The 25205-nt window shown below is 36.7% G+C and overlaps 2 protein-coding genes and 1 long non-coding RNA gene across 4 annotated transcripts in view; 1 reads left to right on the top strand and 2 right to left on the bottom strand.

The window, feature by feature from the left end:
* The first annotated feature begins 3593 nt into the window (after nt 1-3593).
* On the top strand, nt 3594-22833 carry PP2D1 (protein phosphatase 2C like domain containing 1). Of its 2 annotated transcripts, XM_072792934.1 has the most exons (4): nt 3594-3802; nt 5109-5236; nt 9255-10330; nt 20826-22833. In XM_072792934.1, the coding sequence occupies exons 3-4, from the start codon at nt 9421-9423 to the stop codon at nt 21611-21613; spliced, it is 1698 nt and encodes a 565-aa protein (XP_072649035.1). In that variant the 5' UTR covers nt 3594-3802; nt 5109-5236; nt 9255-9420; the 3' UTR covers nt 21614-22833. The 2 variants fall into 2 exon arrangements, with proteins under 2 accessions (XP_072649035.1, XP_072649034.1); XM_072792933.1 differs by lacking the exon at nt 5109-5236.
* Nucleotides 10051-17368, bottom strand: LOC140614102 (uncharacterized). The gene is made up of 2 exons (XR_012014995.1): nt 16642-17368; nt 10051-12278 (listed from the first exon to the last, which is right to left on the bottom strand). It is a non-coding gene; the product is annotated as an uncharacterized lncRNA (long non-coding RNA).
* RAB5A (RAB5A, member RAS oncogene family) overlaps nt 21815-25205 on the bottom strand; it is a 29005-nt gene continuing 25614 nt past the window's right edge. Inside the window, exon 6 of the mRNA XM_072792938.1 lies at nt 21815-23247. Within this exon, the coding sequence (XP_072649039.1) occupies nt 23132-23247 (116 nt within the window). The 3' untranslated portion in view covers nt 21815-23131. The remainder of the gene's footprint in view (nt 23248-25205) is intronic.

Here is a 25205-nt window from a genome sequence, read left to right as displayed (position 1 = left end):
CTGGGCCAAGGGCAAGCGCCAAACCGCTGCGCCACCCAGGGATCCCGTTTAGTCTGCTTTTTTTTTTTTTTAATTTTTATTTATTTATGATAGTCACACAGAGAGAGAGAGAGAGACAGAGACATAGGCAGAGGGAGAAGCAGGCTCCATGCACCGGGAGCCCGACGTGGGATTCGATCCCGGGTCTCCAGGATCGCGCCCTGGGCCAAAGGCAGGCGCTAAACCGCTGCACCACCCAGGGATCCCTGTAGTCTGCTTTTTATCAAAAGATATTCAGTGGATTTTTTTCTAAATAAGTCAGTTTGTTTTTATAGGCCTTATAGTATGCCAATATATTTACAACTCACTTAGTAAACTAGTTACTTATTTTTAAGCACTATAAATAAAGCTGCCTCATTTATCTTTAAAATAATGAATAGATACAAAGTCACTTTTTAAAATTTTTTTAAAGATTTTATTTTTTCATGAGAGAGAGGCAGAGACATAAGCAGAGGGAGAAGCAGGCTCCACACAGGGAGCCTGATGTGGGACTCCATCCAGGGACTCAATCCGGGAACTTCAGGATCACACCCTGAGCCTAAGGCAAATGCTCAACTGCTGAGCCACTCAAGGCATCCCACAAAGTCACATTTTAGATCGCTTTATAAAATATAATAGTGATAACAACTCTATGAAGAGTAATGGATTCATTACCTAGCATTCATTACCTATTCATTCATCCAGATTTTCTGTGGTTTGGATATCCAAAAAGCACCAGCTTGTGCACCCGGCCTGCATATGTGTGTTCATATTCATTGTGACTTTGATTATTATAGCAAAAAAAAAATTCCATCATTATAGGTAATCTATATCTTTATATTTTTTATAGAATATAACACAACAGTTAAAAAGAATAAAGTGAGGGTGCCCGAGTGGTTCAGTCAGTTAAGCATCTGCCTTCACCTCAGGTCCTGAGATTGAGTCCTGAGTCGGGCTCCTTGCTCAGGGGGTCTGTTTCTCCCTCTCCCTCTGCCTGTCGCTCCCCCAGCTCATGCTCTCTCTCTTTCTCTCTCTCTCTCTCTAATAAATAAATAAAATCTCGGAGGTCGGGGGTGAGAATAGGGTAAGTTGATAGGTCCTGACTTGAAAAATCCTCACCCCTGACCACTAAGTGACAGAAAGCATTTACAGAATAATATTGTGGTTGTGTTACCAAGCTATTTTTTAAAATACAGGAAAGCGATTTATTTTTTTTTTATTTTTATTTTTTTTAGGAAAGCGATTTAATACAATCAACAAGTGTATTCCCATAGTTCATCATGTTATACATTTAGAATTTGTGCCATTGACAGTATGCAAATTAAGCCTAAGTTTAAAAATAGGCTATATCTACCTCACATTGTGGGCAAAGTTTACTTTAAAAAAAATAGGTTGCTTCTATATATTCGTGTATATATATGTAAATACATAGGAACCGCTCTGGAACAATATACACCTGATTTTTTGGCAGTGGTTACCTTTAGAAAGGGAGACCTCTGCTCTTCCTTTACATACTTCTGTATTGCTTGACTATTTTAAAAAGGAGAAGGCATTAATTGGGTATCTATCAATCAATAAATATAAATACAACATGTTTTTGAGTCAGTGAAATAGGTAACATAATCAACTGATAGACAAAATTAACAGACCACAAATGAACTTTGGAAGAAAACAATCTGCTGAGAACCTATGTAGGGATAGACCCATCTTCTCCTTTGGGAAGTATTTGAGGAGTATATTTTCTCCCTTTTTACCCCTCTAAAAAGATACCGTTAAGTCACCAGTAAGGCAGCGTTTCCTACTACTCTAATCCCTGCGGGGCTTGATGGCTGCATGTGGAGGTGAGATATGAATACCACAGCCACCCTGCAAGTTGCCGGACCCCATCCCAGGAAGTGAGAGCCTAAAGGAGACTCAGTACTTGCTTAAAGAACATGCTTCACTCCTTCCCAATTTGTGGCAAGGGGAATGATGCAGCCGATGGAAATGAATATGCAGTACTGGCATATGTGGTATGAATTAAAAAGCAGCTGAATAATAAGAAATTCAAATAAAAACAATTAACTGTCATGTCCTACCGAACTAGGGAAGGTTTCTTTAATGGCTCTGCACAATATTGGCATGGGGTGAGGGGGCAATGATGAGAGGTGAAGCTAGACAAATTAACAGAGACTGAAGGAGGCAGAGCTTTGTCAAATACATAAGGGAGTTTATCCCAGGAACCAGGGCAAGCCCGTATCAAGCCTTAGGAAGCTGGATCACCTCTGGCTACTCCAAGGAGAATGCATTGAGAAGCAACCAGCCCAGACATGGGGAGAGCAGCTAGGTGGCCAGTGTAGTAATCCAGGCAAAATATTTTTGCACCCTAAAACAGTGAAAGCAGTGGAAACGGAATCAAGTAGATGAGCTGAGGGATATTAAAGAGAGATGTCTAACAGATCTTGGACATCCAGAAAAGGAGAACAGGTGGTGGTAGTGAGGCATCTATATCATCTAGAGTTCAAACAGTAGACCCTGAACCCTCAGACATGGAATATACTTATTGTTGTTGAAATTAGGCCTTGCAACTGTGTGTGGAAGCAACTGAACATCTGGGTAAGGGAGTTAAAGCTCCCACCAGTCAGTCTGAAAAGCCAAGGATGTCCAGCTATGGAAGTAGGAACTCAGAGACTGATGAAGTCTAGAAGAAGCATTTGCCTTTATGGGTGTAAGGGCAGGCATTTGTTGATGGGTCTGGGGCTGCTGTTGGTCAACAGAGCCTACAGTCCAGAGGAAGAGCTGGAGGCAAAATAAAACAATGACAAGCTGGAACCTGCCAGGCACCTCTGCATCTACAGGTCATGCCGAACCATGAGGGCATTCAGATATGGTACCACAAAATTCCTTCCTTGGCCAAGTCTAACCTGGAACCACACAAGGAAAGGGATTCTGCAAAACAATTTCCATTAACCAAGTTAATGGTGGGAGATTCTGGAGGAAATGTAGTGGGTTCCATTTTGGTCATGTTAACTTTGAGTTGACTATAATACATCCCCGTGGAAATGTTCAGTAAGCAGTTGTCCTGTGCAAATAAATTGCTCTGGAACTCTAGTTCTAATCCATCCTGGGGTGAGAGGGAGGAATGCAACTTTGGATTACGAACCTAGGAACTAAAAGTATTGGCAGGAGTCAAGCCAGTCTCAAGAGACAACAGACAGTTCAACCAAGATCTATAACTCAGGCAGTGACCCGGGGCAGTGAGATGGAATGGACAGACCCTACGGGGCAGGTGGGAGAAAGCATCCTCGAGAGATGGCCTGAGATACTTTACCTCTGAGTGTATGGTCTGTATATTAAGGCCAGCCTTCTGGAATCAGTATTTTGAAAGTACCATGATTTATAATTAAAAAACCTTACTTGATAGTCACTCCTCTTATTTTGTAATCCTATTATGCAGGCACAAGACAGTATATTTAACGAATGATTCTTCTTTCAGAAATTTCAAGCACAATTTGTTACCACAGTTTGTGCCCTTACTGCTTCATAGTCCTTCAGAATCCTAGAGAGAGTTCTGACTGAGGTTCCAGGTGATGTAGTAAACATTCCACACAAAGGGGTGTACCATTACATCAGTGGGACCACCACCACTGCCGCCACCACTACCACCACCATCGTAACCACCTCCATTACATCCATCACCATCAATATCCAAACTTGGAGGAACAAAGGCTGGGGAAAGGTGGTAAAGAGAGGAAAAAGGAACGTAAAGATTCCAAATGAGCACAGAAATTAATAGTGCTTTCAGGTAAATTTTCCTTATTTCTATTGCATGACAAAGAACATTTTTTTAAAATTCCAGTGTAATTAACATACAGAGTTACATTCGTTTCAGGTGTACAATATAGTGATTCAACAAATCTTTTTTTTTTTTTTTGGTAAAGACTTATGTATTTGAGAGAGAAAGAGAAAGTGAATGGGGGGAGGGGCAGAAGGAGAGGGGGAGGGAGAGGGAGAGAGAATCTCCAGCAGACAATGCAATGAGCACAGAGCCTGAAACAGGGCTTGATCTCATGACCCCGAGATGGTGACCTAAGCTGAAATCAAGAGTCAGATGCTTAACCAACTGCACCCAGGTGCCCCAGTGATTAAACAATTCTATGCATTACTCAGAGCTCATCATGATAAATGTGCTCTTAATCTGCTTCACCTGTTTCCCCCATCCTCCCACCCACCACCACTCTGGTAACCGTCAATTTGTTCTCTATAGTTAAGAGTCTGTTTTTTTGGTTTGTCTCTTTCTTTCCCCTTTCTTCATTTGCTTTGTATCTTAAATTCCACATATAAGTGAAATGTCAGCTCTCTCTGACTTACTTCACTTACCATTATACTCTCCAGATCCATCTATGTTGATACAAATAGCAAGATTTCATTCTTTTCTATGGCTGGATAATATTCCACTATGTGTATATATACCACCTCTTCTTTTTTTTTAATTTTTATTTATTTATGATAGTCACAGAGAAAGAGAGAGAGAGAGAGAGAGAGAGAGAGGCAGAGATACAAGCAGAGGAAGAAGCAGGCTCCATGCAAGGAGCCCAACGCAGGACTCATGCCCTGGTCCAGGATCATGCCCCGGGACAAAGGCAGGTGCTAAACTGCTGAGCCACCCAGGGATCCCCATATTTTTAATTTTTGAGGAATCTCCATACTGTTTTCCACAGAGGCTATACCAGTTCACATTCCCACCAACAGTGCACAAGTGTTCCTATTTCTTCACATCCTTGCCAACGCTTGTTTCTTGTGTTTTTGATTTTTAGCCATTCTGACAGGTGTGAGGTGATATCTATCTCATTGTGGTTTTGATTTGCATTTCCCTGATGAGCATTTTTTCATGTGTCTGTTGCCATCTGTAAGTCAATGAACAATTTTATCTGCAGTATTCTTTTTCCTCCACTTTCTTAGTTATCAGTTGAAATCTTGGCTTCCTGTTAGACTATGTACATGGGGAAATGATATATTCTTCTGACTACCCTGTACAAAGGAGGGCTTCAATCCTTCTCTATACTCTTATTCTTTTTTTTAAAGATTGTATTTATTTATTTATTTGACAGAGTGAGTGTATGCACACAAGCATCAGGAGCAGCAGGAGGAGAGAGAGGGAGAAGCAGGCTCCCTGCTGAGAAGGGAGCCTGATGCAGGGCTTGATCCCAGGACTCCAGGATTATGACCTGAGCTGAAGGTGAACACTTAACTGACTGAGCCACCCAGGCACCTGTCTATACTCTTATTCCATTATATTTTTCATTTTAGTACTTACTCCATCTGGTATTATATGTTTACATGTTTCTTTTATTTATTGCCTTCATTTCAGAATATAAACTTCATCACAGACCATGCCTGTTTTGGTCACTGCTGTATTCCCAGCAAATTAAACAGTACCTAGCATATTACAGAGACTCAAGTATTTGTTGAATGAATGAATAACACATTACATTCTAAGAATGGCTCCCTGTGAGAGAGAACTGTATTATGGCTGTTCTCTATATAGAGAAACATAAACTTCTGGTATAAAGGATCGACTATAAGTTGAATCACAGTAGCAGGGTGCCTTAAATATTGTCCCAGCAGTTCATCAAGCCTCAGGAAAACTGCAACCTTTACATGAACATGATCAAATAATAGCAAATAAAAATATTTGTTAAACATTTTGGCAAGAAGAGCTTAATAGCTTTGCCAGTACTCATTTCTCCCCCTACTTCTCTGCTTGCCCCTCCATTTCCTTTGCTGGTCTTCTTCCTCTTTCTTCCTGCTAACCAGTCATTCCCTTGGATTTGCCTGGGACCCTCTTTTTTGATCTTTCAACTGTGAGTTTTTGAAGTAGGCTTCTCAGGTGTCATGATGCCACTCCTATCTAGATAAGGGGTTAAGTCCCTGTGTGGGCACTGTCCTGGGCCTCATCTGACCTGTTTAATTCTTTGTATGAGCATATGAGGCTCTGCAAACTCCTCCCCTCAAAGCCTCCAGCCTTCTCTGTGTGTGCTGCTTCAGCATTATGCACAGTAGTTAGCCTTTTGTAGATATTGAAGAAGTGAATGGATGCTGATTAAATTTGTTGATGAGACTGAAGTATTTATCAGTGAAATTGATATAATTTTGGTATTTCATTTTAAATATTCCAGTAAAAATAAATAGAATGTAATAAAAAAATAAAATGGCTGAAGACAAAGATGAAACAAGAATGGAAAAATGTTGATAATGGTTGAAGCTGATGATGGGCATATGAGGGCTCATTATACTCTTCTATTTTTGTGTACTTTTAAGTTTTTCTGTTTAAAAAAACACAAAAATTTGTTGTTGAGGCAAAGCCAAGAAGGCCTACCAATATGCTAATAGTTTTAGAAGCATTTATGAAGTGGAAATTTGTAAATAAAATTTTACAATAGGAATGGGTAGCTATATTCACTACAGTTATGCCCTTTAAGGAATTAAATACAAATGAAGAAAGCAGCAAACATGTCAAACTTTTCAGAGCTTTGCTTAATTTTTAATCGTATTGCCACGTGTAAACCATATACGAAGGTTGCTAAAGCCTTTTGCCAATCACATGGTACACCATCTTATTCATCATTTACCACAGAAAATTTTCCTCCCTAGAAATAGTATAGCATATAGGATGAAAATTCTACTGGGAAAAATCTTAAAGATATTTGCCTATTTTTATAGCCATTGTATTACTTTACTTATGCATTCATTTTTAATTTACATGCGTTACTCATAATTGTGTTCCATTTTTTTAAGTCCTTACTTATTTATTTAAGTAATCTCTACATCCAGCATGGGGCTTGAACTCATTACTTCAAGATCAAGAGTCCCATGCTCCTCCAACTTAGCTAGGCACTCCTAAATTGTGTCTGATTTTATATATCCACTTTATTATTTGTTATACTAACAATTGTAGGGATGCAATGATATATACAATTTACCACAACATATTAATAAATACACATATCTCAATTCTGAAACACTGATTCAGATACTGCTATGGAAAAAATCCTCTCCCAGCTCCTGGCTGGCATGCAATTCTTGATCTCAGGATTATAAATTCAAGTCCCATATTGGGTGTAAAGATTACCTAAAAAAAAAAACCTTTCCCATTGATTTACTGATTTTTTTCTTTAATTAGTTTTATATAGAATATATTTTCCCATAAGTGTTATAATTTCATGTCTACATGTGATATGTTTCCATTTGGTACAGTTCTCAGCATCCTTTTTGCTTAGGGTAAAAGGAGCAGGCACTTTTTTTTTTTAATTTTTATTTATTTATGATAGTCACACAGAGAGAGAGAGAGAGAGAGAGAGGCAGAGACACAGGCAGAGGGAGAAGCAGGCTCCATGCACCAGGAGCCTGACGTGGGATTCCATCCCGGGTCTCCAGGATTGCGCCCTGGGCCAAAGGCAGGCGCTAAACCGCTGCGCCACCCAGGGATCCCAGAGCAGGCACTTTTTAAGTGGCCCCTGTTGCCAATTGCTTCACCATTTATCTTCATTTGATGCTATAAATAATCCTACTTACTTACAGATAAGAAAGCAGATGCTCAGAGAAGCTTAATTTGTAAGTGAAGACAGACTTTTTTTTTGAAGACAGTTTTTTTAAATCCAAACTCTACATTGTTCATAGTATATTGTTTTTTGTCTCCATATACAAACTTTCAGTATGAGGCCATGACTTAGTATTGAATAAAACTGGCAGATTCTAGGATGGTATGCAAATATGACTCATTTACATCTCAGAAAAGATGACATATATATTATGTATGTAAATATGTTTATGTAACCAATGTTAATATTATTAATATATTATTATATTACTGTAGGTAATATAATAGTCATCGTATGGTTATAATATATTTATATTTAATGTATATAATTATAATATATTGACATATAATAAATATATTATTAATATATTCTAATATATCTTATATATACATATTTGGAAAGACAGATAACAGCCATTAACTAAGGCTGGAATTTGGGAGTTAGGGTGGGGCTTTGGAAACAAGAACACATTTTCTAGCTTGTATCTTTTTGTCTTGAACTTAAAAATGAAATGCATTACTTTTATGCTCAGAGATATCACTATTATTTTGTCATTAGTACTAAATAGACTCATTTCTTATTTTAACAAGTATCAGCATTCTGAATACCTGTTTTATGCTTGGAATGTTTAAGTCCCTATGGGCTTCAGGCATTCTTATTGTTGTAGGCCCATCTAACACATTAAATGTACTCACATCAAATACAACTTCTATGAGTTAAGTTGAAGTTAAATAGAACTTACATGAAGCTGAGTTGAAGTTAACATTGTCACATGTCATAAACATTTAAAGCTACTAAATTGATTTTTTAGGTTTTAAAGTAGTTTTTAAAGATTTTATTAGTTTATTTTAGAGAGGGCACATGAGCAGGGGAAGGGGCTGAGGGGGAGGAAGTGGGAGAGAATCTCAACCAGACTCTGCGCTGAGTGCAGAGCCTCATGCAGGGCTCAATCCCACCAGCCTGAGATCGTGACAGGAGCCAAAACCAAGAGTTGGATGCTTAACTCACTGAGCCACCCAGGTGCCCTATTCATTTTCCTGTGAACCTTTTAAGTAGAAAAAAAAAGTACCTTCACCAAGATAAAATGGAGTACACAAATAATTATGCTCAAATTTTAAATCAAATACCTAGGTCTCAAGCATGTATGTACTTTCACATGCCTGGGATACGATCTTGTGCTGATTTCTTTGAGTATTTATTCTTAGATTTCTGGTTGACTTTGTAGAGTCTGCCTAATTTTATTCAGGGATACACAATTCAATCACCATTTTTTTTTAGTACTTCCTGTGTGTTTTTTTGGGGAATGACAGCATCAGAATATTCAATGGTAGGCCCACATTAAATTGTGAGGAACTAAAGCAAATTGTAAAGGTAAAGACCTGCTTGAAAAGACTTTCAATGTATTGGGGCACATGGGAGGCTCAGTCAGTTAGGCACCAGACTCTGTTTCAGCTCAAGTCAGGATCTCACGGTTCTTGAGATCAAGCCCTGAGTTGGGCTCTGCATTCAGTGGGGAGTCTGCCTGAAGATTCCCTCCTTCTGCCCCTCCCTCCAGATGTTCACTCTTCCTTTCTATAATAATTTATCTATTAAAAAAAAAAAAAGACTTTCAATGTGTCACCCCTGGCATGTAAATATCGTTTATCCTGTTTGCAGAGTGTTTTGGAAATCAAGGGAATGGAATGTGAGAAAATCAACACATGATTCAGATCAGGAGACCCCACTTTCCCTGAGAAGGAGGTACTTTAGAAGGAAGAAAACGAGATTATCAAGATACTCAAAATACTCTGAAGACCATGAGAAGCCGCAGTCCTGTGATCAAATGATTACATTTCCCTGTTCCATATGTAAGCATGAAATTGACCTACGTGAAACTTTCCTCCATAAAAAGCAACATATGGCTCTGGCCACCCTGGAGTTTCAATGGATGGGTGAAAAGAAACCAGCGCTCCCAGTAATTACCATTCAGAGACAGTTTATAATCACTAAACTATTGTCATCTTCTTTATTCACTGAAAAAATCCTAGAGAGCATTAATTATGCTTTTGAGCTACTTTGGCAGAAACAAATACCAGCATACTATAAGATGATTGATAACGTTCACAGGAGTTCCATATATTCTCAAACAATCTCTCATGTATTGATTAAAGGTGTAGCCATTTGTGAAGATGGAAATTCTGCATGGAAAGCTGACATGAATGATAAATTCACTGTGGTGGATAATTTTGGCAAAAAACCTGATGTGTGTTTTTTTGGTTTATTTGATGGACATCATGGTGCCTCAGCGGCAAACCTGACATCAGTGGAACTCCCAATTTTATTTCTCCATCAGCTTTCCAGATTTGATCCTTCCTACCATATGACTTCTGAAGAGCAAAATGTAATCAATTCCTTTCTCACAGTATTTAGGGAAGAATACATAGCCAAAGAAGAACTTTTTTCCTCCATAAAGAAAAGGAGAAAAACAGGGAAATGTGAGTATGAGAACATACACAAAGCCTTTGCAAAAGCATTTTGGAGAATGGACAGGCTTTTACTTCTTGGAAGAAATGAAGTGTCCAGGGTTCGATGGAGTGGCTGTTCTGCAGTTACTTGTATATTGGAAGGCAATATTAAAACACCCTATACTAAGAAGAATTGGAGAATCAGTAATGATGATGGCTTGCCAAAGAATTCCCCTTCCCAGGTGATGCCACAGATAATTTCTGGAGTACTTCATGTTGCAAACACTGGTATGTACATTGAGTGGTGCTCATTACACCTTACATTTATTTTTTATTCCTTGCAGCAAAATTTCTCTTGCTTCCAGAACTATTTAGTGACCTATGATTTAGTGACTTAGTAATGCCTCAAAATTCCATTGACTAATTTAAGAAATGATCAACAACCACAGTTTAAATGCAGATTGCAGACCACAAAAATAATTGTAATTTTTTTTCACAAGGAGGAACATATAATTTGACCAAAACATTATTTTCTAAATGGGGTAGCAGTTCAGCTGTGGAGAAAGGCAAAGCATTTATTGCTTAGATCTAATGAAACAAAAAACATTTCCCATACTTCCCTTTTTCAGGAAAATGGAAAGTTCTTTGAGGATTGTTACAAGTCTGGTTGTTTAAGCTGGTCAGCTATTCTAATAACATATTTTCAATAGATCACTTGGGCTCACAGGCCAAGTAGCATCCATTTACTTTTAGAGAAAATAGTTTGTGCAAGTTTATAAGCATATATTCTATTCTCCAAAAATATAGCTGTATTTTTAAAAAGATATTTATTTATTTATTCATGAGAGGCACACAGAGAGGCAGAGACATCATCAGGCAGAGGGAGAAGCAGGCTCCATGCAGGGAGCCCAACATGGGACTCGATCCTGGGTTTCCACCTGGGCTGAAGGCGGCGCTAAACCACTGAGCCACTGGGGCTGCCCTATAGCTGTATTTTTAAAATTGTATTTCAAGAAGCAATTTTTTCAGTTAGTGCAAAAGTTCTAGCCTAGGAGCTTGACAAAATGGAAAGCCCACACGTAAAACATTCTTAGCAAAGTTAAGCTGAGCTCCATGGGATGCTTAATTGGGTTTCCACTATCCCTTTCATGAATAGTTATTATTAAGTAAAGTCTACCCCTAATGTGGGGCTCAAACTCACAATCCTGAGATCAAGAATTGCATGGTCTACTGACTGAACCAGTAGGGTGCCCCTGTGTAGTTATTAATAATAGTGTCCACTTATTTAATATTAAAATCTTAAAAAGTATAAAATATGTTCATGATACATTTATATATTGTAATATGATTGCCATTCAGGTGATAACTAGCACCTCTATCAATGTTACATAATTATCATTTCTTTTTTTTTTTTAAGATTGTAATTTATTTATTCATGAGAGACACAGAGAGACAGAGAGACACAGGCAGAGGGAGAAGCAGGCTCCATGCAGGGAGCCCAAGGTGGGACTCTATTCACCACCTGAGCTGAAGTCAGATGCTCAACCGCTGAGCCACCCAGGTGTCCTCATCATTTCTTTTTTAGTGGTTTAAACAATTAAATTCTAGTCTTGGCAAGCTTGATGATTATAATACAGTATTGTTCTCTATATTCTCTATATTGTGCATTAGATCTCTAGGACTTACTACTTGCTCCAAGTTTGGCTCTTTACACATTTGTTCTATTCCCTCACCCCTATATCTAAGTGTCGTTACCCCACTTTTCCCGATGAGAAAATGGAAGCTGGGAGAGGTGAGATAATTTGTTCAAGGTCTCAGAGATAATAGGAATTGGAGCTGGAACTCAAGCCCACTATATCATGCTGCATCTGAAGGGAATTGCTTCCAAAACCTAAGGAGGCTGGCCCTCAGCAAGTGGGACCATGTATTTGAGAAAACCAGATAACCACAAAGACCACTATAACGTCAGGGTCCCTTGAAGCCAGCGGGTTTCTGATCTAGCTCTGGTTCTGAGCTCAAGATGAGTACTCCAGATTAAGCAATATAAAGAAGCCAAGTGCAATGCCACTTTCCTCAGAATTTTTGTAATTCTTTTTGTAATGAGGTTCCAGATGGCTAGAGCAGGTCTACTTCATGCACAGGTTTCAGATTTCATACCACTCTGGGAACCAACCCATATTCTTGGACGTGGGACCTCCACTAGAAAATGTCATTACACATCAGGGTTCCTGTAGAACTAAAGGAAAAATTATGAGACAGTGAATAACTAGATGCTATCATTAAATGTCTAATTTACATGATTCACTACTTCCAGGATCACTGCTGTTTGGCTGGTTCTAATCTCCAGGTCAAACATTTGTTGGATCTAATTTCCACGCTTACATAATTCTGTTAAATTGTTTTCATTTAGGCATCCTTCATTTTAATAAAAACAAATATGTAGGGAAAAGTTCCAACTTGTGAAAAGGAGATCATGATTGATGATACTAGTGCTCCTGAAAAAAAGTGATTTAAATGGGTTACAAAGAGTAAATTTTTTGCAGAAATTTTTCAAGAGCACATGTTGTATTTTATAAAGCAAGACCTATATTTTTCCTGTATTTCCAGTACAAATATATTTAAATCTGTGAAATACCAGTGTCATCACAACTTGGGAATTAAACAAAACAAAAACCTCACTTTATAATGAAACATGAGTGCAATAATGAAGCCATTGAATAAATGTTGAATCTGTGCATGTAGAAAAAAATACTTCCAAAGTGACATTCTTGATTTTTTATTCTTAGTGCTTCCCATTTATATTGCATTTTATAATTTCTCTTGGTGCTCTCCTATTTTACTTCAATTGATCCTCATAGAATTAAAACATTAACAAATGTATTCATACAGAATATGTAATTATACTTTTTCCCTAGCATCAAATAAACCACAAATTTTACATTTCTAATCAACCACACTAGTTCTTCATAGATATAAGGGATTCTTATTTGATCCCTTTGTTTTCCCCATTGCTTTTATTTTTAATAGCTTTATTGAGATATAATTCAAAAGCACACAATTCACTCACATAAAGTGTACATGGTTTTTAGTACATTCACAGATATGTGCAAGCATCACCAGTCAATTCTAGAACATTTTTGTCCTCTTAAAAGGAAACCCAGTACCCTTTGGCAATCAGGTCGCTAACCTGCCATTTCTTCAGGTCTAAGCAATCACTAATCTACATTTTGTCTCTATACATTTCCCTATTCTGGGCACTTCCTATAAATATACTTGTGTTCTTTTGTGCCTGTCTTCTTTCACTTCATATGTTTTTGAAGGTTCATCCATATTTTAACGTGCATTAGTACTTCTTTCGATTGCTGAATATTTCACTGTATAGTTATGCCACATGTTGTTTTTCCATTTATTCCGTTGAAAAACATTTGAGTTGTTTCTAGTTTTTGGCTATTATGAATAATGCAGGCATGGACATGGTGCATAAGTTTTTGTGTGGACATGTTTCACTACCTTGGGTATATACCGAGGAGTGGAATTGCTGGATCATAAGGTAATTCTATACTTAACCATTAGAAGCACTGCCCCATTTTCCAAAATGGCTTCACCATTTCACTATCCTGCCAGTAATATATGAGGGTTTTAATTTTTACACATTTTCCCGATGCTGTCTTTCTGACTTTAGCCACCTTCATAGCCACTATTAAGTGGTATTGACTTGCATTTTTCTGTTGACTCATGATGTTGAATACCTCAAGTGCTTATTAGTCATTTGAATATCTTCCTTTGAGAAATGTCTACTCAAATCTTTTGTCATTAAGTTACTTGTCTATTGAGTTGCAAATTTCTTTTTATATTCTGGATACAAGTCCCTTATCAGATGATTAGGAAACATTTTAATTCCATGGTTTTTTTTTTTTCTCTTGTTATCTTTTGAAGCAAAAAATACTTTAATTTTAATGAAATCCAATTTAGCAACTGTTGTTGTGATGCTTGCACTTTTCGTATCAATTGATGAGACCATTGCCTAATCCAAGGCCACAAAAACTTACACCAGTGTTTTGCTCTAAGAGATTTAGTTTTCTCTCTTACATTCAGGTCTATGATCCATTTTGAATTAATTTTGTATGTGTCATGGGGTAGGGGCCCAACTTCATTCTTTTCTATGTGGATACACAATTGTATATTATCATCTCTTTTACTACCTTCTTTTGAATTGATTTTATTCCTATTTCATTTGTTAGGTTGTTAGCTATGTTATATTATTTTTTTTGTTATATTATTTTAGAAGTTTATAGTAAACATCTTTAACTTCTCAGCTTATCTTCAAATGATATACCATATTGTATACAGAATAAAATCCTTACAACAGCACTTTTATTTCTTCTCTCCCAGACTTTATACTATTCGGTTCATATTATATATGTGGTATTTATATATATGTGTATATATATGTTTATTATACAAGACTTTTTAAAACTTGTCTCTTTATATATAGTCATATCTAGGAGACATTGTGGGTTTGGTTCCAGACCACCACAATAAAGCAAATATTGTGATAAAGCAAGTCAAATGAATTTTTTTTTGTTTCCCAGTGCCTGTAAGTTATGATCACACTATAGTTTACTAAGTATAGAATACATTGTCTAAAAAGCCAATGAGCATGCCTTAATGAAAAATATTTTACTGCTAAAAAATGCTAATCATCTGAGGTCTCAATAGTGAGTTGTTACCTTTTTGCTGGTGGAGGGTCTTTTTTTTTTAATTAATTGATTTATTTATTTATGATAGTCATCAGAGAGAGAGAGAGAGAGAGAGAGAGATTGAGGCAGAGACATAGGCAGAGGGAGAAGCAGGCTCCATGCACCGGGAGCCCGATGTGGGATTTGATCTCTGGTCTCCAGGGCCCTGGGCCAAAGGCAGGCGCTAAACCGCTGCGCCACCCAGGGATCCTGGTGGAGGGTCTTGCCTTGACATTGATGGCTGCTGGCCCATCAGGGTGACAATTGCTGAGGTTTGGGGTAGCGATAGTAATTTCTTAAAATAAGACAACAAAGTTTGCTACATCGTTTGGTTTTTCTTTCATGAATGATTTCTCTGTAGCATGTGATGATCATATTTTACCCACAGTAGGACTTCTTTCAAAATTGGGAGTAATTCCTCTCAAACCCTGACACTGCTTTATCAACTGAGTTTATATGATAATCTAAATCCTTTGTCGTCATTTCAATGATCTTGACAGCATCTGCACCAAGACTAGATTCCATCTCAAGAGACCACTTTCTTTGCTCATCTGTAAGAAGCAACTTGTCACCCATTAGTTTTATCATGATTGCAGCAATTCAGTCATAGCTTGTCTCCACTAGTTCTCTTGAATTTCCACATTTGCAGTTACTTCCTACACTGGTCTTGAAACCCTCCATGAAGGTTGGAATCAACTTCCAAACTCATGTTAATGTTGTTATTTTGACCTCTGCCCATGAATCATGAATGTTCTTAATGGCATCTAGAATGGTGAATCCTTTCCAGGAGGTTTCAACTTACTCTGCCCAGACCCATCAGAGGAAAAATTATCTATAGTAGCTATAACCTCATAAAAGTATTTCTTAGTAATGACTTGAAAGTCAAAATGACTCCTTGATCCATTGGGCTGCAGGATGGATGCTGTGTTAGCTGGCATGAAAACATCAATATTGCTGTGCATCATCAGAGCTCTTGGGTGACCATTGCATTGTCAATGACCAGTAATATTTTCAATCTTTCCCCTGAGCAGTAGGTCTCAATAGTGGGCTTAAAATATTCAATAAACTGTAAAGAGATGCACTGTCATCCAGGCTTTCTTGCTCCATTCATAGAGCAAAGACAGAGTAGATTTCTTAAGATCATTCTCAAGGCCCCTAGGATTTCTGGAATGGTAAACAGGCATTTTTAAGTGAGCAATTTAGTGTATCTATCCCACTATCTTTAGGTCTAGATTGTACAAATTTTTTTTTTTTTTTTTTTTTTAGGTTTTAGAGAATGAGAGAGAACACACGAAAGAGTAGGGAGTAGGGGGAAAGGACAAAAGAGGACAAGATCAAGGGAGAATCTCAAGCAGACTGTGCTGAGTGCAGATTGATGTGGGGCTTGATCTCTAGACCCTGAGATCATGACCTGAGCCGAAACCAAGAGTCTGAGCCACCCAGGTGCTCCAGTACATATTTGTTCTTAATAATTCCTTTTAATGAGGCCCCAGAAACTACTTTTGTACTAGTGATACCTTATAAAATTGGTGAGCTTCATTCTTCTTGTGTATTAAAATGTGGGTATCCTTACCTCGAGGTTGTAAGGATTAGATAAAGGAATCACCTGGTAACCATGAGAAGAGGACAGGGGCTTGATGTGGGCAACAACTGAGGAACTGTGAATAGTAGAAAAGCATTGGGTAAAGCTATCACTGGTCTCCGGATGTAGAAGGAGCTCATGGGACACAAAACTAGGTCACTAAAACAAGTTTCTGATAATTACTTCCAGCCCCATCCTTTTTCTTTAAAACCTAATTCAATTCCAGAATCACCTTATTTTATGTAAAAAATAACAAAAAACATATTCTTAAATAACACCTTTTACATGCTTTACCTTCCCTTTCTCCTTTCTTTGGGGTATGTTGGTGAACTCATATATACAAATCTGATTCTGAAAACACATTCAACAAATACTTGATAGACAGTTGTTACTGATATGTAAAGTATTGTTAGGCTCCAGATGTACAACGGTGAATTTGAGTTTCATGCTCATATAGCCTACAAAACGAACAAAGGTATCTTTTGAATACTCAATGAAAACTAGCTCCCATCAGCAAGGCTCTCATGCCGATCATCAGTAGGAAGTCATAAACCTGGTGTCCATGCATACAAACAAATTCAGCCTTTTCTGCCAAAATGAGTCCTGCAGACAAACTGGATATAGGTTGTTTCCCTGACCTAATTTATATACAGGTCTGTATGCTTCCAATTTAGGTAGATCTCATTCATGTTTGAATTTCTATTTGTTCATGCTCCTTTTCAGTTGCTTTTTCCTTCCCCAATAACGATTTCATTTCCCAAAATCTAAGTTATTGCTCCTTACTTCTTTAAGCCTATAAATCTACCACATAAGAATTACAAGTTTTGGGATGCCTGGGTAGCTCAGCAGTTGAGCACCTGCCTTTGACTCAGGGTGTGATCCCTGGATCCGGGATCAAGTCCCACATCAGGCTCCCTGCGTGGAGCCTGCTTCTCCCTCTGCCAATGTCTCTGCTTTTCTATGTCTCTCATGAATAAATAAATAAAATCTTTTAAAAAAATTTTTTTTTTTTTTTTTTTAGTGTGTCTGAAATCAAACATTTATAGCTTCATCTCTTTTTTGGATTGCCTCTTCTGGTTTCCCCTTCATGGAACCCAAAGGGGGGTAGAAAAAAAACCCTTCATCAAATTTCTACTTATTAAATTACCTTCTTAAATCTTCACAATAACCTTGACAAAAAATAACATTGCAGGTGGAAAACTGTAATTGAGGGAAATAAAGTGACTAAATGAAGGTCACATAAAATTGGAATTAAAGCCCAAGTGTTTCCACTTCCCCAAGTTATTTCTTCCAAAGTAATTTTTTATTCCTGGGCGCTACATTTTTACTTCTGGACACTCCTACATCCTAGGTATGTTTCCTTTTCCTTCTACCACATATAATTTTTCTTCTTTTCCTTCAGTTCTTTTTTAAAAATTTCCTATTATTTTCAATAGTGAGTGGCTATAGCTGGAAAAAAATCATGATTTCGCCCATTCAGATCTAGAATTCTGTTTGTGATTCTAAGGTCACTTTGAAGTTTATAGGAGTACCCTTCATTTTCCTAAATTGAAGGTAACCCAGCAATTGCAAGGAGGCAGTTGCATAATTGCTCTCTGCCTAAGGAACACTTTTGCCTGACTACACATGCCATCTTGAAAAGGCTTGAGTATCATCTCAAAGCAGTTTCTCTAATCCCCCTGTAACCCTCTTGCAGTAACCCTGTTCCACCTTTGTTCTGATAGTGTTTGCTGAAGAGCACAGTCTCTCCGAACTGAAGCTGGTACCTTAGTCTAGAAATTTGAAATATTTATGCCCACATTCACATAAACTTTTTTAAGGGTCTTCAGCTCACTGCCTATTCTCATTCCCTTCACAGATGTTACAGGAACCTTTCTTTAAAGACAATCTTTATTTTTTTAATTTTATTTTTTTTAATTTTTATTTATGATAGTCACAGAGAGAGAGAGAGAGAGAGAGAGAGAGAGAGAGAGAGGCAGAGACACAGGCAGTGGGAGAAGCAGGCTCCATGCACCGGGAACCCAACGTGGGACTCGATCCCGGGTCTCCAGGATCGTGCCCTGGGCCAAAGGCAGGCGCCAAACCGCTGTGCCACTCAGGGATCCCAAGACAATCTTTAAATTGTCATGACAGGTTACTCTCCCCTTTCAATTCTCCAAACACTTGAACTTACAGTGTTATTTAAATCTTCCTCCAATTTCCCATTTTCCTTGGGACTTTTCATTATTCTTTCCTAGCTCTCAGCTTAATGTAGTCAACTGCTTTCAACAACCCAATTTGCAGCTGACAGCATATGCCACTGAGGCCCAGGAAATACAATTATTAACTCTGCACAATCTTTCTTCATTTGTTCCAACAGTACTCTCCAAGGCCTGAATCTTACGTATCCTCTACACTTCCTGGGCTATGCATGAATAGTTGAGATTATAGCGGGTACTTCTTTACTTTTTCCTTCATGCACCATTCTCGTAGGAAAGAATGTGAATTATTCAGGAAGCACTATTTCCCTTTTCATCAGGATAAACTTTGTCAACCAGAAGTATTTACAGCAAGTAAATGGTAGAGTGAAAAGTGCAACCAGGATATAATATCCCTTCAAGAAAGTTCTGTACTAAGCCCAAGGGATGTTCACAATAGTAAAATAAGCCAAAATGGCATTTCCTGTCCAGCACAGCAATTGGGGGGGTGGGGGGGGGAGACGGGCGGGGAAGGGCACCTAGTGCATAAGAATATACTTACCAATCTCTGTAGACGCAACTAAAAAATACCAGTTTACCACCATTCCACTGTAACAACAATTATTTTCAAATCACACAATAGAGGAATAATACTTTTTCTTTTTGCTGAATGGACTTTGACTTGCCACATGCAAATAAAACATTTATGAAGTCAGTGGATTCGACTCTTCTGAGCCAAATGTCTCCTGCGTTTTCAAAGCAATGGTTACATTATTTTTTTGTGTATGTACATACATTAATAGGAAATTTATAATTTAAAAGAGATATTGAATCACATGTCCTCCTAATAAAACAATTCGATTTACCCAGGTGGCATGTTCAGTATCAATCCATGCTGCTTTGCTGGAATAGTAATAATTTATAACTCAGCAAAAGTCAAGAATTTTACTTTTTCTTTCTGTAGAGTTTAAGTAGAAAGGCCAGCAAAAAAGACAAGCTAATACAAAATATTAATAACCAAACCACAGAGAAGTGAAAGAGGTCATGTAGTTTTCAGGACTATCACACAAGTCTCTGGTTTTAAAAACATTTTCCACATTATTTTTATAATTCCCATTATATAAATGAGCCAACAGGCTCAGTCTATGTCTGAACTAATTCTTCATTAATTTAAGCTCTTTCGGTCCAACCATACTAATTGCATAGACTATAGCCTTCTAAAATCTCAATTTCTTTACCTCAAAAACTGGGGATAGAATTGAACCTCTGTAGCAACAAAACTCAGATTCCAGGTATGGTATTATGATTGAAACCAGAGTATTCTAATGTAAATTCTGCATGATCCAAGGAATTTTAATTCTCAAAGGCACTGTAATATTCAAACATCTTTAACCTCATCTCAGAATAATTTATATACCCTTTTATAAATGATAAATGACTCCATATCAAGAAAAACTTATTGCTTATAAACTAAAAAATTCTGTGAATCGTTTTTTAATAAACCAAAGAAAGTTTTGGTATTACAACTATCCCTCAATCTGTTCAGAATACTGTTTAGATTTTCTTAAGATTTCAACGAAGCACACATCACAGGTTCATATGAACCATGAACAAATTACAATCAACTTTTAAGATTTCAGTTTTCAATCAAAGGGTTTAATTTAATATTGGCTAGCTATTATCCATTTAACACATTAATAATACATATGGATTTTTCTTTACATGGCTAATCGATTTAATTTCTTTTTAACCACACAACATGAAACTATTAAGACTGACATTAACAGTGGCATTCTAATTTTTTTCATCACCCACACCTATATATATGTTCAGGTTTTAACTTTTACCAGTTACAAAACTATCAAACTCCACTTAAAAAAAAAAAAATCAATGCTTGTTTTTAATTAAAAAGGCATTTATTTAAACATTTAAAAAATGTCTGCCCTATGGAATATATGTTGGTCATAAAAAAGTTCAACTCTTGGATGTATAAATATTCAGCTGTTTCATAAAAAATTGATGGTTATTTTTTATTATTTGTAGTTTTAAGTTATTTTAATATTAAGTGCAGTATTTTGAACACTAAGTTACTTAAAAATGAGGGACAAACTCACCTCTCAGTCAAATCTTAATGACCATAAATCGCCCAATATTAATATTTCACATATGTAAAAAATATTTTAAAATGGCCTATTTATGCACTGAAACAGAATAAAGTTAAAAGCGTACTTTGATACAATTGGTCACTAAATCTCTAAGATCAATTTTTTCTAATAATCTTCTAGGTAATGTACAAGCAGTCTTATGCAGAAATGGAAAAGGCTTTTGCATAACCAAAGAACACACTACGAGAAACATAACTGAAAGAAGAAGATTACTTAAGAATGGAGCAATAATTAGTTCAAATGAACCATATGGGCTCCTAGAAGGGCAAATAAAAACCACACGAGGACTTGGATTTCATGGAAATCTCAAACTGAAAAAATCCATTATCCCAGCACCTCAAACTATCTCTGTCCCTATCGATGACTTATGCCAATTCCTTATCTTAGCTACTAACGGACTCTGGGAAGTTTTGGATACAAAGGAAGTCACTGCACTGGCAATGACAATGTTTCAAGTATATAAAGACACCTACTATTGTATCACACAAAATCAATCTTTACCATCCAAAGAGCCTTTCCTAATCAATGAACTAAGCAATACTAAATCAGAAAGTAATATCCATATATTGTTTCAGTATAAATCTGAATCTACAGAATGTGTGCCAACTATAAATACAAAAGAAAATTTGTTTGATTCAAAATATTCTAACCCTAAAAATGCAGAAACATTTCCATCAGAAATGACTAATCATCATCTATACAGTGAGAAAGAAAGAAATGGACCAACCAGTGTAGATGTGTCAAAAAATTCAAGTGAAAAAGAATCATGCATTAAAAATTTCTATGAAGGTGCAGCCAAGTATATTAGCCATGAACTTGTAAGTGCGGCTTTAGTGGCTGGATCCAGAGACAACATTACAGTCATGGTAATACTTCTCAAGGGAAGTGAGTATCAGTTTCTGACATAAAAAGATAAATTTCTGATTATCTAAGAGTACAAAAATGTAAAGACAGTTCTTCAAAGAACCAGATATTAGGATAATACATCAATACCACACAAATTTTAAAGAACATATTAAGGAAACTATAAAAGCATTATTTTAGGTTACATGATACTATTTATATATATATGTTCACTGTTCCATGCCAAGAAAGAGAAAAACCAGTACTTGCTTTTTATACCACTTTATTCCAACCTGAGCACCTCAATATAAAACTAAACACTGGTGAACTGTTTTCCTTACTAATTCTGAATTACGGTAAATGTACAAGTTCTGCTAGCAGTTCAACACTTAAATAGATTAAATCATCTCTGACACATGGTAGATTTCATATAATGAAAATACCTAAAACAATTAGTGCAATATACTGAACTGATCAAAATAAAATGAACTCTGGAAAACAAGGCTGCAAGACTGTTACTAACATACTGCAATAGTTATGTTACAAATTACTGGTACATTGTTTATTATGGTTCTAGCCATGTAGGAACAACTGAAGCCCCTTCCTTTCAAAGGGAGAGAAAAGGAAAAATTAGCTGTTTTAGTAACTGTACATTTTGTATACTTTTAAGCAACTCTTAAATATTACAGGAAAGTAATAAACATATATGGAGACTACAGTGCAGTACTCTATTTACAGTACAGCTGAAAATTGAATTTAAAATAATCAAGTTTGAATGTACATAATTGTTAGTGCATTGACTATATTATGTCCAAAGGGAACAAAGGCCCCCTCCCTGCCCCCAAACAACAAAACCTATGTAATGGCCAGCAGTGATTAAACAGAAATCACAGACACCTGGTTTGTTTCATTTCTGTTGAAGAGCTCACATGTTTGAAGGGAACACTATCAAGATGCATTCAATTTTCATATTCCTAAAACAAGATGAGGTTACGTTTGACCTTTTTTAACCCACTAAAAATACCAAGACTGGCTATAATTTAGATGCCACTAATGTTTGTGTTTTTCTCCCTGAAGATGTGGGACTGTTTTCTTGTGGCTAATCTGTTAAAATGTGGAATGTACATTTTAAATATGCATACTAAGAGAAATTACCAGTTTCCTGAATACTGTAGCTAAGCATAAATATCTTTAGAACTTCCTTCTAAAAAAAGAATGCTTTTGAAAAGCCCAAATTAATAAGTTCCAAATCTTTTACATAGAAGTGGCTGGTTAACTGTGGGTTTACATCATTTGTCTCTATCCCTGGTGATGAGAAATGATTCCCCTAACCGTCCAAGGAAACAAGCGTACACACACAGCTCTCATTCCCCCCTTCTACTTCTGAAATATTAGTCAGAGGGTCACATGCATGTTATTAAAAATTAAGTTCAAAACACTTAAAATAATTCTGTATTAGAAACTTGACTCTATCGTAAGTCTCTTCTTTTTGGAAGTCATACTGGGCTGGTTAAATGCTCCAATTCCACTGTCATTAACATTTAGGAAGCAGAAGAATATTCCAGGAAGTTCAAACTGGAGGTTTAGTTACTACAACACTGACTCCTGGTTGGCTGCGTGGGTTCAGTAAGGTCTACTCCTCTTCCTCTGGCAGAATTTGCTCCTGGATTCTGTGGTTCGTTCTTTGGCAACTTTTTAGCTGAGAGATAAATTATCAAAATAAACACAATTAGTGGATTCATATTAGAATTACTTTCATCTGCTTAATCTTTTTTTTTCCAGCTAGGTTGACCCAAACTATCACACAGCTGTATGTTCATTCTTTTCCAATTGCTTACTAAATATCTACTAGATAATACCAAATATTCTTCATTCGTCAGTCCTCAGTGAGGTTAGTGGGATAAGGGAAGGGTAAGATAGGGAACAGTTATATATAATTAAAACTTAAGTTGACTATATTTAATTTTTTACATATATTCAGTTAGCAATACCAGAATAGTAGTACTTTATTTCATAATCTTTAATACTTCTATTGTTTAAAGAAAATCTAAGTTAATAAAAAAAAAAAGAAAAAGAAAATCTAAGTTAATAAAGATGATGGCCAGCCAATTATTTATAAAGAATCTTAGCTTGTATCAATGATCTCCGGACTGCCACATATACTTTCTGGAACAAGTCAGGATATAAACAACAAATGCCATCACTGTCACCCCAGCAGTACTGGTCCTCTATCATGCTACCTAATTATCACCCCAAATTCTGACAGATCACATCTATTTTCTTCTGGCTTACACATACTTAACTCTTCAAACATCTACCATGCTCCTCATTTATGGATGATTAAAAACCCTAATCCGATTCACTAGTAGCTCTGCCTCGTCTAAGGAAGACTTGATTCTGAAGTCTCTACTTCAAAAAATGATTTCCAGTCCTGAGCTGGATGATCTTGGCTTGTCACATTTGGACAAAGCCCTCAACTAGCAGTTACGGTTTTAGTTCTACTAAGCTTTATATAGCTAATACAGAGTGCTGGAGCCTGGATTCCACTGATTTAAAAACATACCTGTTAGATACAGTCTGCTTTGAATCTTAAAAATCCTTCATGTGCTGGATTCACTAAATATTAACTATCTCTGAGAATACTGACTGTAAGTGTACTAGATACACTATATCAACCTTGGGGAGAAGACTATTATGGGTGAATTCTAGCTTTACCTTACTATTGGCTCAGGTTACACAAAAGTTGGACATGCTCCACCTTCAATATCTAAATGTCTAGTTGCACTTTGGATCTTTTGTAATATTCCACACGAACATTAATCATCTTTAGAATCCTAGATGCTGGGCTAGGCAATGGAAGTTTGGGAAGAAAAGCCTTCACCTTCCACTACTTCTCTGGAAATGGCACTAAGGATGGAAGGGTAAATGGTAATGAAGTAGCAAATTTCCAGTCAAATACATTTTCAAACAAAGGTTTGTAGGGACAAAGAATAGGCTAACATTTATAAACTTTATTATAATTTATATTTTGGACTAAGAGATCATTTCTCTTTTCAATGGGTCTTCTGTAATTAGATCTGAGTGAAATTACGAGGTTGAAGGAAATAAACTAGAATAAGGAACTTTTAAGCTTCTATTTGGTAAACTTATACTGTGTGAAAATAAACTAAAATACAGCTTAGAAGTCTCAGAAGCAGCCCTCTATCTCTATCTCATATCTTATTTAATATTACCAAAGTAAAGCTAGTACTACTTGTTTGGTATATGGGCAATTGGAGCTTACCATCTGCCCCTGAATTAGGATCTTAAGAGGCTAAAAATCCAAATGAAGTTAATGAAGATGTGCAATGAAAGAAGTCATGTAAGCAAAATCTTATCAAATTGAAAGCAGATTATAAAATTATTGTAGACTTTCTCCTACTAAATGACTATATTCTCTACAGGAAATCATCAAGAGTAAAAATAATGAGTGTACTGTACTGTGTGATCTAAGTTACCTATCTGGTAAACAACTAGAAAGGCCACAATTCAATTTAATGCTTGGTATTTCTTTCAAGGAAAGAAACATTGTAATTTCAGAAAAATAACTGAAAGTTCTAATATGTAGGCTATCTTCTGATTGGAAAAATATATTACCAGCACATCTAAATAAAAGGA

The sequence above is a fragment of the Canis lupus genome, chromosome 22 (genome assembly GCF_048164855.1).
Source record: "Canis lupus baileyi chromosome 22, mCanLup2.hap1, whole genome shotgun sequence".
Taxonomy (NCBI): Eukaryota; Metazoa; Chordata; class Mammalia; order Carnivora; family Canidae; genus Canis; species Canis lupus.
This window is presented reverse-complemented; position numbering and strand designations above follow the sequence as displayed.

Coding starts and splice junctions, on each gene's coding strand:
- PP2D1 (XM_072792933.1), top strand. CDS start 3,774: ATGAGCACAGAAATTAATAGTGCTTTCAG. Junction 3,803..9,254: donor GAAATTAATAGTGCTTTCAG/GTAAATTTTCCT, acceptor TCCTGTTTGCAG/AGTGTTTTGGAAATCAAGGG. Junction 10,331..20,825: donor ACTTCATGTTGCAAACACTG/GTATGTACATTG, acceptor ATAATCTTCTAG/GTAATGTACAAGCAGTCTTA.